This window comes from Platichthys flesus, chromosome 4 (genome assembly GCF_949316205.1).
Source record: "Platichthys flesus chromosome 4, fPlaFle2.1, whole genome shotgun sequence".
Taxonomy (NCBI): Eukaryota; Metazoa; Chordata; class Actinopteri; order Pleuronectiformes; family Pleuronectidae; genus Platichthys; species Platichthys flesus.
This window is the reverse complement of record NC_084948.1, coordinates 5,981,695-5,994,351: the sequence shown is the minus strand read 5'-3', so window position 1 is coordinate 5,994,351 and position 12,657 is coordinate 5,981,695. Positions and strand designations below refer to the sequence as shown.

At 41.0% G+C, this 12,657-nt stretch overlaps 2 protein-coding genes across 2 annotated transcripts; both read left to right on the top strand.

The window, feature by feature from the left end:
* The first annotated feature begins 153 nt into the window (after positions 1–153).
* LOC133952110 (histone H3.3A) lies at positions 154–2,721 on the top strand. Its single transcript, XM_062386399.1, has 4 exons — positions 154–299; positions 1,202–1,345; positions 1,571–1,724; positions 1,816–2,721. The coding sequence occupies exons 2-4, from the start codon at positions 1,218–1,220 to the stop codon at positions 1,942–1,944; spliced, it is 411 nt and encodes a 136-aa protein (XP_062242383.1). The 5' UTR covers positions 154–299; positions 1,202–1,217; the 3' UTR covers positions 1,945–2,721.
* A 495-nt stretch (positions 2,722–3,216) lies between these two features.
* LOC133952109 (histone H3.3A) lies at positions 3,217–7,052 on the top strand. The gene is made up of 4 exons (XM_062386398.1): positions 3,217–3,355; positions 4,425–4,568; positions 4,702–4,855; positions 5,601–7,052. Exons 2-4 carry the CDS (start codon positions 4,441–4,443, stop codon positions 5,727–5,729), a joined length of 411 nt encoding a protein of 136 aa, XP_062242382.1. The 5' UTR covers positions 3,217–3,355; positions 4,425–4,440; the 3' UTR covers positions 5,730–7,052.
* Positions 7,053–12,657: the final 5,605 nt, after the last annotated feature.

Genomic DNA, 12,657 nt, shown 5'->3' with positions numbered 1-12,657 from the left:
AGTAAAAAAAAATTATACAAAAAAATTTAAAAATAAAAGAAATAAAGTAATTAAGCTGTTAATAAATGTAGAACAATTTGTCATTACACATGGGTAAAGTCATGTAGTTGTTTATCATGTTGCAGCATGTAGGTAATATGTTTGTCCCAGATGCATCATGGGAAACGTGTCTCCTATTGCTCTCCTATGTACTTTTTCCTTTTTTCTCCTCCCTGGGTTTTATAGCGAGAACAACGCTTAAAGAGACTCAAGAATAAAATCCCATTTTGGAGCTGCAATCTTTCACGAACTTTTCAAAGGTAAGCATCACCTTTTCGATAAAACTCAAATCTATCATTTCATGTGACATTAGCAGTCGGATGGACGTGTTTTTGGTTTATTTTCGGTGAAAAAGAAAACGCAGGGCAGTCGAGCTATTATCTGGCTGCTCGGGGAGTCAGGGACCTGAACAGCACTTGTGATCGGGTTGGATTTGACTCGGTAATGCTCCTACAGTGAGGGGTCATCTGACAAAATATTGTTCACCAATCGATCCCCTGATATGTCCCCTGTCATCTTCCAAAAGTATATTCCACTTTCGTGCTGCGGTTTTTACAATCTTCCGTCGTTTATATCGTCACCCTCTTCGTTTCCTACAACGATTTTTCCTTCCCGTTTACATTCTTCTAGCCAGCAGCCAGCCATCGAGTCAGGGTGTGCTGGTTTGCATACACCATGCAGCCGGTGTGGGCGGGGTCACATGGTTTTCCTTCAGAATAGCTCATTCTTAATATAAAATCAAGCCTTGTGAGCCACCGGGCTTGACTGTATGAAGAAACGAGCGAACCCACATCCAGTGCGCAAGGGGCGGGGTATGTAGCCAAGTTGCCGCTCGGTTATTGGCTTAAAGATTCACAACATCCCGCCCGACAATGCCGTGCGCAGAATTTGATTGGATTATATGATAAGGACACGTTCTGTGATTCGATGCTTTCGCTGTCTGTTTTCCTACAGCTATTGCATAAGCCACCCTTAATCTTATTTCTTTAAACAAGGCTCCTGATATTGTTTGTATTTTCTAACCAGCTGTGACTCGAAACTAGAGTCTGTCAAGTGAATGTTAAGATTTAAATTAAATATAAAAGGAAAATGATAACTTATCCTTCACATTATGCAATTTTATTGCACAATCCTTAAAGTGGTGTTTGTTATGTATCCTCAGGTGATCTTCAGTAGTCATGGCCCGTACCAAGCAGACCGCCCGTAAGTCCACTGGAGGCAAAGCCCCACGTAAGCAGCTGGCCACAAAGGCTGCTCGTAAGAGCGCCCCCTCCACTGGTGGTGTGAAGAAGCCCCATCGTTACAGGTGAGACAAGAGAAGCTTACAGGCCAGATGGAAACCCTGTACTATGAGTTACTGACATCTTTCATAAGTAAGGTTGAGAAATCACATGAGTTCAAAAAACTTCTCAAACCAGTAGAATCTCCAAACCAGCTGTATTAATAAAAAACTATATATATATATTTACATTCTAGGACCAGGTTCTGCCTCAAATATCTTCCTATATAATTATTTATGTGCATTGTCAAGGCCCGGTACTGTGGCTCTGCGTGAGATCCGGCGTTATCAGAAATCCACTGAGCTGCTGATCCGCAAGCTGCCCTTCCAGCGCCTGGTGAGAGAAATCGCTCAGGACTTCAAGACTGATCTGCGTTTCCAAAGTGCAGCCATCGGAGCTCTACAGGTCAGTATTAGCCCAACAAAATTAATAAATGCATGTACTGAAACAATCTTTCGTCTTTCCCACCTAAACAAAAATGATTTGTCATCTGCAGGAGGCCAGTGAGGCCTACCTGGTGGGTCTGTTTGAGGACACCAACCTGTGCGCCATCCACGCCAAGCGTGTCACCATCATGCCCAAAGACATCCAGCTGGCACGTCGTATCCGTGGAGAGCGTGCTTAAGATGTTTTCTGGTTTATTTTATGCTCTGTCCTCTTGTCCCTTTACCACTCTTTCATCCCTATACTTTCATCTCTATACTAAGTAGTTTGGTTTGAGGTTCTATATATATCATATGATTGTGATAACCGTATAATGTGTGATCATGTCTTCTTTGGTGCTACTAGTAGCAGAGTTTCCTTAGAGATATCTTCATTAATGTCTGAAACTTTGAATCACAGTTACACTCCTCACTTCTCTCTAGCTTGCTCAAAGAAGTGTCTTCTTATCTCTATGAGTAGGGTGTTTTTGCAAGCAAAGAATAGTGTAATTAATTAAACAAGGGTTGAAAATTAGACACACTCATCTTCAGACAGACACATACATTGATATAGTTGGTCTTTTTGATTTCTTTTATTAGAAAATTGTGGTAAAAGTAGTGATTTCTCCTTTTTTTACAATAATGGTGTATTTCTACTGTTCCTTTTTAATGTATCAAAACAGAAATGTTGATTCTGGATGTCAGTTAGAAACGTCATTGTGCTATGATGACACTGCATGGTTTGACAGATTGCAAGCGGCATATATGTAGCAGAACTTTGTTGATCATGTTTTAATTTTCAGCCATGTCGTTATGTCCAGGTTAATCTTTTGACTTTTGGTTCTTCTCTCAGGTTGATATGGTAACCTTTTTTTTTCTACTGTGTGTTTGATTTATGTTTTCAGTCATTTTTAAAGGCAAAAATATTTGTATCCTGGAATTCACTTACAAACATAATAAACATACTTGTGGTTAAATGACTTGTTTAAGAGAATTTACGTCTTGTCACTTTGGAATTCAGGAAATCTTGATGAGAAACAAAACTAAAAATATATATGTATAAAAAGATGGTTGCAGGTCTTACTCACATTCTTGAGCATGTATTTTATAAACTTCTATTCATACACATGTTTCCAAGGACAAATTCTGCTAAAGAGGCCGTTACAACCCCTCCAGTATGTTTCATTTTAAAATAAGCATTTCGTTCATGTCAGTCAACACTTGTCTTATTTAAAACAGGTCTCTGACGTGGGTACAAAAGTACTGCGTAACTTATTACTTTCGGTTTGAGTCTGAAGGGTCGATGTCGTGTTGAAAGCAGAAATAAAAACACCGCACATCAGTATTTTCCATGGAGCTGCTCACTATATAAGGAAAATGTTTTTTTGAAAGAATAAAATAAACGCGCTCTTTATCTAATTCACCCGAGAGGAGCCGCACGTCTCATTCAGATAAAAGTGACCACATACATATGTTAACACTGTTGCATTGTGGGGCCGATGATTGACGCGTCGGCCATTTTCCCGCTGGACGCTGCTTCCCATTGTGGATACGAAGAAGAAAATAGAAAGAAGCGAAACATTTCTCACGACTCTCGCTCACTGTCTGTCACAGGTAAGCTTCTCCACACGAGTCCCCGTGGCCAGGAGGGAACTTTATGTGCTTCTGTTTTAACTGTTGTGTTCACTGGCATGTTTAGAGGAGAATAACGTGTTATTTCGTCGTGTGTGAAAACAACAGACGCGGCAGTGGAAGCGGTGAAACCCCGTCTCTTCTGCAGCTCACATCAGGGGGAACCGCTTTCAAATTATGCGCCGGTTCAGCTCGGTGCTACGCGGCCGTTAGGGGCCGTTCAGCCTTCCCGGGCACATGTACGAGTTCCCCGAAGTGTCCTCTGTCCCGTCCTCCTGTTTCCTGGAGGGTTGGGACAGCGGCTGCCTGGATAATTGATGTTGTTTATGTGCTGCTCCTCTGCTCTGGCTCTTTATCCCGTTCGCGCATCAAACCGCCGCCATCATCAGAACACGGTGGGCGGACCCATCAGCAGTGGAGAGCAGCTGTAGAGCCCGCCCACCGTGTAATGCCCGGCATTCTGATTGGTATACGAGTTGTGTTTTTAGTTACGTATTTATCGAGCGGCCAATAACATCGTCGTTCTTCTTTGATTGACAAGTGTCACTCACTGCGTTAGGGAATGTCTTGTGTATACCTACTCCAAAAGTTTACTTTCTCCAAGTAACCTGCTCTAGTTTACTATACAAATACTAACAAGTATCATGTGTAGTGTCTTACAATAAGAAGACACGTTTATTTTGTGGTTAATAATCATTGTTTAGGAAGTGTCCACCTCAATAGATAAGATATGATAATCCTTTATATTCCTACAATGGTGAAGATTGCCATATTTTTTGCTCTAACCCTGGGTTACAGTTGAGAAAGTAATTTGATTTGAGAGAAGTCCAGCTCAAGACAAAAAAAGTATAAAAGTATCTGACCAACAAAATACAGTATTAAATGCAAAAGTGTGATATTTTTAAACATTACGCAGTGTGCATTACTGGTACTGCAAAAGCATGGTGCCCGCCCCCCCCCCCCCCCCCCCCCCCCCCCCCCCAGGATAAATCACAGTAAAAGAGTTGAACATATTTGACTTAATTTGTCATTTCTCATCCATCTTATTCAGGTGATCTTCAGTAGTCATGGCCCGTACCAAGCAGACCGCCCGTAAGTCCACTGGAGGCAAAGCCCCACGTAAGCAGCTGGCCACAAAGGCTGCTCGTAAGAGCGCCCCCTCCACTGGTGGTGTGAAGAAGCCCCATCGTTACAGGTGAGACAAGAAAAGACAGCTCCCAGGCCAGATGGAAACCCTGAACTACGAGTTGCAATACAATAAAATACATTCTACGACCAGGTTCTGCCTCACATATCCTCCTATATAATTTTTTATATGCATTGTGAAGGCCCGGTACTGTGGCTCTGCGTGAGATCCGTCGTTATCAGAAATCCACTGAGCTGCTGATCCGCAAGCTGCCCTTCCAGCGCCTGGTGAGAGAAATCGCTCAGGACTTCAAGACTGATCTGCGTTTCCAAAGTGCAGCCATCGGAGCTCTGCAGGTCAGTATTATAATTAAAATCAAATGTAGGACAATTAAATTGTACATATGCATAAATTATATTTTGAAGGCAACATTACTTTAATTTCTTTAAGGAGGATGGGAGCAAAGTCTTTACTTAAGTAGAAGTAAAAAATATTCTGTATGTAAAATATCTCAAACTACAAAGTTTTGCATTTCTTGAATCACTGTCTACTTGCAAAACATGTGTTGTGTCTATCTGACAAGGTCTACTGAAGACTTAACTCCAGATGAAGTGTGTTCCTAAAATTTTTAGATGCACGTACACTGATCTCAGAGCAATGAAAGAGGTAGAGAGAAACACCAGTTTGTATTAATAAATGGGCAGATTTGGCTACATACTGATTTAGTAGAAATAAAGCCAACTGAATGTTGACCAATTCCCAGAGCTCTTTATAAAGCTGACTGGCCATTAACACTACAACAATAAACCTGCCGCACTGTTTTTACCAACCCATGGGTCTCTGTACTGGTCCTCCCTGTACACCTGAAATGTTGTGGCCAGTGACAGGTACACTTGCATATTGAAAGCAAAACCTCTGATCTAAACAGTGAGTGTTAATCTATAGCCTTTTATGTGAAGCATTTACTTCACAATAAGTTAAAGCACAACATTTTAGTCTTGTCTGTTGCCCCTTTAGGGTACTAAAGAGCTATGTGCAATAATTCCATGTGTTACCTGAACTGTGCTGACTGCTGCTTGTTTCCTGTCTCTTCCTCTATAGGAGGCCAGTGAGGCCTACCTGGTGGGTCTGTTTGAGGACACCAACCTGTGCGCCATCCACGCCAAGCGTGTCACCATCATGCCCAAAGACATCCAGCTGGCACGTCGTATCCGTGGAGAACGTGCTTAAACGCAGCTTCTCTTTGTCTTTAATCTTTTCACCTTCTCCTGTCCTTCCTTCACCCCCCTGTTCCTCCACCCCTCACCTGACCTCGCCCCCTCTCTCCCTGTGTTAGTAGTGTGTAGAGGAAAACTGATTATATTATGGATAAATAAAGTGTATAGTCGTGTTTTTCTTAGTGCTCTCGGCAGCAGACTTCTAGGGTACTGTCTTTTTGTGCATGTACCAACTCTTTGGTGATGAGGTCTCCTCAAGCACACGTCTCCTTGTTTGCATTGTTTCTAATCTGACTGTTGGGTGAAGGTTGATTTGAGGAAAAGAATGAGGTAGAGAAAGATAGACTAGAACATTGCAAACAGGGACAGACAGGAGAAGTGGAGCGGTATTGTCTGCTGGGGGACTCTGGTCTCTTTTCCGCAGCAGGGTGCTAGAAGAACTTACCTGGTCCTCTTCTCCTGCCTCCCATCCTCTGCCAGCCTCCACATGTAGAAATAAAAGTGTCTGTCTCTGCTCATGAAGGCAGAGGATGGACTTTCTGTCTCTGCATGTGTCCATGAGTGCCAGCTTTGATCACCACAGCAAATTGTATACAATCCATAAAATCCATTGATTTATGATTACCATATTAATCACTGCTGTCATTTGTCATGTGATGTCTTTTTTTTCTTCCAAATAAGTTTCATGCACAGGATTTTTTTTCTTTAATACTGTGGATGACATGGAGATGGGGGGATGAATCAGACATTTATAGAAATATTTTTTTCTACTGAAATGTGATGCTACTGACTCGTTTTGGCACCAAACTTTGATCCTATGTAGATGCTCTTTTCCTAACTGACAAGCGTTATTCTCACCTGTTTTTGTGGTGTTCAAATTGGTTTAATCTAATTATTTAAAGCCAAAGCTTTAGAGCTCAATGATGGTGTCAGAAACATTTTTAGTAGTGGCTCATTTTTTAACATAGGACCTTTTTATGGTAAAGGTTCATCAAGGTTTGTAATGGTCTCTAAAACCAAAAGTTCTCAAAGTGAAAATTATTTTTTAAAAGGACAAAATAACTGATTCAAATGTATTGTAAATCAGTGTTACATGAAAACTAATAATTGTCTGTACAAGTCCCCCCTGTGCTTCAGTTTCTTTCCTCCGGATCATTTGATCATCTGTATACCGTTTCTCAGGTTGACTGGTCACCCTTTTAACTTAATTTTTAGTTTTTGCTCAATTTGATTTTCTTCTTTTTTTTGAAACGTTGAGGATAATGTTTCAATTAAACAATGTTTGTAATTTCCAGATTTGTCATATAAGGTGGTAATAAATGGATGTTACACACACGCTCCCCTTTTTTAGTGTTGTTTGAGGAACATGACAAAGTTCTAGGATGTGCTGTAAATCAAGTCTTATCCATGGATTCATCACGTCACAACTTTACATAGCTGTACACATGTTACCACAGGACGCCCTCAGAAGCCTAGTGGAGTCCATATGTCTGCAGGTCAGAGCTGTTCTGGTGGCACAGGAACAGGTTTAATATGAGTTAGTAGTGTATCGTACAGCAAATGAACACAGGACAAATTAAACAAACAAAGCACAGACATCCCATTATTCAACTGGATTTCATTGCAGAGGCAACAAGAACAGTAAAACTAACATTTGCTCTGTTATGTCTCCTCTTTGTTGATACAACAGCTCAAGCACATTTTTATATTCTCTTTGAACCACTGTGCCAGAATAGTTTGCAAGTCTGTACATGTTCCCACTGAACGAGGAGTAACCCATCCAAGATCAACAAACAATGTATGAGTCTCAAACTTAACTTTACTACAAAAGAACACCATCCATACTTGCAGCTCCATAAATACATCTATGTAGGATTTCACATGAGGCTTTGAAACCTTCAGTGTATAGAGACTACTGACACCTCTTACACCACATGATGGCAGCAAAACACTGTACACACTCTCAAATCTCCCACAGATGTGATGTGCTTCAATCCTGAGTAATGCAGTATATATGGAGAGAGAGATAGATATGGATATAGATATAGATGTATTTACCCTCATATAAAATACATTAGAATTTGAATTTTAAATTGTATTTGAACAGTGACTACTGAGAAATACTTTACAGAAGCCTCTTTAGCCATTGTCCTATTCTTGTTGTAAAATGTTTGTGATGTACTTCTACTTCTCTCTCTCTCACACAGAAACAAAAACACACACACACTCTGAAATACAATTAATATCCCTTTCTAGCCTGACATCATTCCCCTCATCAGTGTTTAATTTCATCCTTCTACTTCCTTGATTAAAAGGGATCAAGCCATGCCCTCAGCCATATTCATTACATTGAAATACACACACACACACACACACACACACACACACACACGAACACACACACACACACTTATTTTACCCATGTCACTGAGGCCTCAGCTATACTCATTACAATGAAACACACATAGACAAACAAATCTAATCAAACAACAGCCTTTAATCCTGTTGTTTTGAATGGGCACCACAGCTTCAATGGTATGGACACACACACACACACGCGCACACACAAACTGATTGTCGTCAAGTCACTTTAGGTTGATGGCCAACTCTGTCTTCATCCCGTCAAGAGTTTTGTAAATTGTTTTTAATCAGCCACATTTTTCAAATCAATAGAGTCAGCATGGTGAAGGACGGGTCCACACTGAGTCAACACCCATCAACAACCACGTCAGACACTTGCTGCCAACACTTCCTGTTTGGCAAAACCAGGACAAGTACCAGTTCCCCTTCATCAACACCCTCCGTTCATCAACATCCTCCGTCTCCCCCTCTGTTCATTTGAATCAGTTTTACTCTTGGTGTCATTCACCACTGTTGATAAAAAGCAAATATTAGATTCATGACGTTTATTTGTTTTTGGTTTAAATTCATATGGCTCCCAAAAAACAAAATTAATGGATCTGTTTTGAGATTGTTTATATAAAGTTTGTGTTTATGTGCTTACATATTACTGCTGATGTATTCAATAAATTGTTATTGAATAATTTAAACTAAGTCTATATTAAGTACCGACCTTAAAATTCCATTGTTGGCCATGCTGTACTTCAGTCAGTCCCAAAACGCTGCACATTTCCCAGATTATTGTGAAAAGTGGGCTCACACAATTAACCAGATAATTATACATGAAATAATTTCATTCTTTGGATTAAAAGCTAATCTAACTGCAGGATTACATAGCAGCATATCAAAAGAACTGTTTCTTTCCCAGGGATTTGGACCTGTATATTGACGTGTGGGACTAGAAGAACCAGGCCTTTATTGTTCTGAATGAGCTTTAACAACAATGAATTGTGATCAGTGGATTATCTTGTGTAAACTGAATGCATTTCTCACCAGGTCTTTGTTTTTTACAATCTACACGTGTGTTCACCTCAAAATGAGTCAAATAGGTCAAAACAGGCCTGTGATTCCTCTCTGTTGTAAATTATGACTCATTATCTAATCAATATTCATTTTTTTTATTTGCAAATACACCATGGAGCGCAAAACAAGCCTCATTGTGTGGGTTGTATTGTTGATCATCAGAAACATGGAGTCTTAAAGTGAAGCAGCATCATGTGAGACTGAGTTGATGTGACCCCTCATAAAAAGTACTCTGGCCTAAATGCTGAGAATATAATGTGTATAGGTATTTTCTTTCTGATTGTATGTCTTTGTGCATGTGTGTGTATACTTGTGTGTGTGTGTATGTGTGTGTGTACACAACTGTGCGTTCACCTTCCCCAAGGTCTGTGTATAGTGGTGCTCCATCTGTGGCACTCAGGGGATTACAGCCAATCTGTCTGTCTGCCGCTCAAAGTGCTGACCGTCAGACCAGCACCAGATTAACACAGTGCTGGGATTGGGAGGAGGGGGTGGTGGTGGGAGGGTGCAGCGACGGGTGGAGCATGGGTGAGGAGTGATGGGGGGATGGGTGGAAGAGAGAGAGAGAGAGAGATGTGTGTGTGTGTGTGTGTGTGTGTGTGTGTGTTTATGTGTGTGTGGGGCAGGTGGGGGGTGCAGGCTGGGGGCAGGTTGAAAGGTCGACCCCAGATTAGTACACAACTGGTACAGTGTGTGTGTGTGTGTGTTTGGGACAGAAGGGGACACAGAGTGGAGAGGGACAGAATGGGGATAAGGAAGAGGAACAGATGTATGTTGTGGGTTGGTGGACGGGGTCACATTTAACACAAAACTCCAGTCGAATGAGAAACAGTGATAGGTAGAGACCCGCGACTGTTTATGGGTAGAGACACAAGCGTCATATCAGCCTAAAGCTCCAAACTGTTCCAGCAGTTTTAGTGTGAGCTGCATCATAAAGGCTGCAATGTGGGATGATGTGTAAAAGGAAAAGTATTATGTCTCTACCAAATGGTGACAATCAAGGAATATGTGCGCAGAGATGAGACTAGTGGAAGAATCACAAATAGCTTCAGATAGCTAGCTGTTGCACTTAGTTATACTTTCAACTTTTATTTATTTAAAAAGGGACAGTGTGGATTAATTGATATAGAGTACAATGGTTCATATAAATGTACCAGAGTAAGTCTCTTAGACACATTTTCATCTGCAGTCCCAGGCAGGTTGATGTTAAAAAGAGAACAGACAAACAAAGAAACAGAGAATTGTTTATTCTGTTTCTTTGGACAAATAAATTGACAACAAACATATATATATATATATTATTTTATTCTATTGTTAAAATATACACACTGCGGCAACCCACATAATAAAAATTAGACAATTAAAAGGATACATGCTGAGGCAAACAAGTAAGTGGTAGAAGTAGTTATGTGAATAATGGACTGAGGTTGGAACCCTTAATTGTTTTCTTAAAGTGATACAGTTTGTCAGACTGAAGGATCGGGTTTGTGTGAAATGTAAAAGTTTGCCCAGATGGAAACGCAGCACTTACTTACAGCAAAAAGTCTGTTATAATAGCGAGGTGCAAGATTGGTTTGAATAAAGAACTTCCAACCACATACTGTATATAAAGAAAAGACAACATGACTGCTTCCCAATTGTTATTTGACGCTATAAAAACAAGGGGAAATGTCATGATTGACAACTGAGACTGGCTCACAAGTGCATGGGGAAATGAGGAAAAATACATGTAACATACAGACAGAATGGTCGGTCAGGGAGGGTATTCATCCTATAGCAACATAATGAGAACAAAAGAAGAAGTCAGTCGATGACGAGGACAGTCTGAAACTTCATGGTTTTGGATCAACTGGGAGAAGGTGAAAAAACTACGAGCGCAACAGTTTTGAAACAAACTTTCTGAATATTATTTGATTTCCACTGTAGAAAGAAGAATCAATTGAATGAGTCAAAGCATTTAGTTTATATATACAGTTCAACAAAAATATTCAATGATTCATTGTTTATTTGCTCTGGTATTTAATGTCAGAAGCACTGTGAGTATTGAGTTGTGTAACAGCTGGAAACATGGACGTATTCGAAAACTTTTGACAGGAATGTACATGGTGTGTTGTCTGACAACAAATAAAACGCAAAAACATTGGGTAGTTAACATCGGCACTGAGATCAGGATGTGTTAACACTCACCTGAGCCTATAGTGGGGAGACAAAGCGTGTATGTATGTGTGAGTTTCTGTGTGTGTGTGTGTGTGTAGTAAGGACACGGACATGGGTGGTGAGTGGGTTCAGACTAGATGAGTGCACCACTGAGATTATTTCCTTGCACTAGTGCACAAAGAGACATGGTGAGTGGGGGGGGGGGGGGGGGGTGCTCGGGAACCTGAGGGTGGGGGTGTGCAGAGAATTGCTCCCAGGGATTAACCATGTTCAGCCATTAGCACAACCTGGCAGTCAACTAGTCACACAGCAGGGTTCCGTGCCGCCACACACACACTTCCTCAGAGAGGAAACACTGGTGTTGTGTTGTTTATGGTAGCTTTGTCTATTCAGTGTTTTTACAGTATGTGTCACTGATTAGACAAGTGAGCCCATGTGAGCCTTTTATATTATGCAGTTGATTCAGTGTTAATTTCTAACAATTTATTGTTTTAATAGTGTTTATTTCAAACTGTACATAAGAGTTTGATAAGTGTGCCATTGAACTGATCCTAAAACCAGTGGGAGATTCTCGTTCGCAGAAAAATGACAGGTGTGTTCGAAGTAGGCTGTCAAGGCTCATTTGTTCTCAACGTGAGTTACATATGGAAACAGTTGGAGTGACTTCTGTGCGTAATTTCGTATGTATCGACTGAAAGCTTAACAAGACACGAGGAGCGGAAAATTTACAAACAAGGAGTATATTTCGATGAAGTTGGTGAGAAACGTTCAATTAATCCAATTGTATTTATGCAGGCACCAAATCACAGCTTACATTGTCTTTACACATAGGCACTTTACATATTTAAGTACTGCGACTAATTCCTTTCCCTCCAAAACACGGAGCGCAGTTCCAAGGACAGCCTTTGTACAAGAAGGGGAACAGGAGAGGGCCACAGAGTAGGAGGAGCAAGCCTGTTACTGGGAAAGGCTATTTGATGTAGGTCAGTCCCATCACATATTGTCACTACCACCCAAAGACCAGACCTGGTGCTCTGTGTGTTGTCTACTTTGCAGAATTGTCAGTACCCTGGGTCGAGGCTGTTGATGACGCAAATGAGAGGAAGAGGCTGTGGTGTGCAGACATGGCATTGGGCCTCAAGATGCTATAGCGACACACTCCCAGGTCTGATCAACCTGAGTTGAACCTGCCTTCTGGTTAAAAATACAATAACCTGTTGATGCTGTTAGTACAACTGAAGATATGTCCCTAACATCCACTGGTGGTCACTAGCATCTGATGATATCCATTAGTGTTGAATGTGGTGTGAGTGTACAGGGCAAATACACTTGCTAAATAATTCCCCTCCATTCAACCTCCC

Bases quoted from the DNA above. Each gene is read 5' to 3' on its own strand.
- LOC133952110 (XM_062386399.1), top strand. From the start codon at position 1,218: ATGGCCCGTACCAAGCAGACCGCCCGTAAGTCCACTGGAGGCAAAGCC. The intron at 1,346-1,570 runs GTGAGACAAGAG...TGCATTGTCAAG, and splicing joins AAGAAGCCCCATCGTTACAG to GCCCGGTACTGTGGCTCTGC. The intron at 1,725-1,815 runs GTCAGTATTAGC...TGTCATCTGCAG, and splicing joins CAGCCATCGGAGCTCTACAG to GAGGCCAGTGAGGCCTACCT.
- LOC133952109 (XM_062386398.1), top strand. From the start codon at position 4,441: ATGGCCCGTACCAAGCAGACCGCCCGTAAGTCCACTGGAGGCAAAGCC. The intron at 4,569-4,701 runs GTGAGACAAGAA...TGCATTGTGAAG, and splicing joins AAGAAGCCCCATCGTTACAG to GCCCGGTACTGTGGCTCTGC. The intron at 4,856-5,600 runs GTCAGTATTATA...CTTCCTCTATAG, and splicing joins CAGCCATCGGAGCTCTGCAG to GAGGCCAGTGAGGCCTACCT.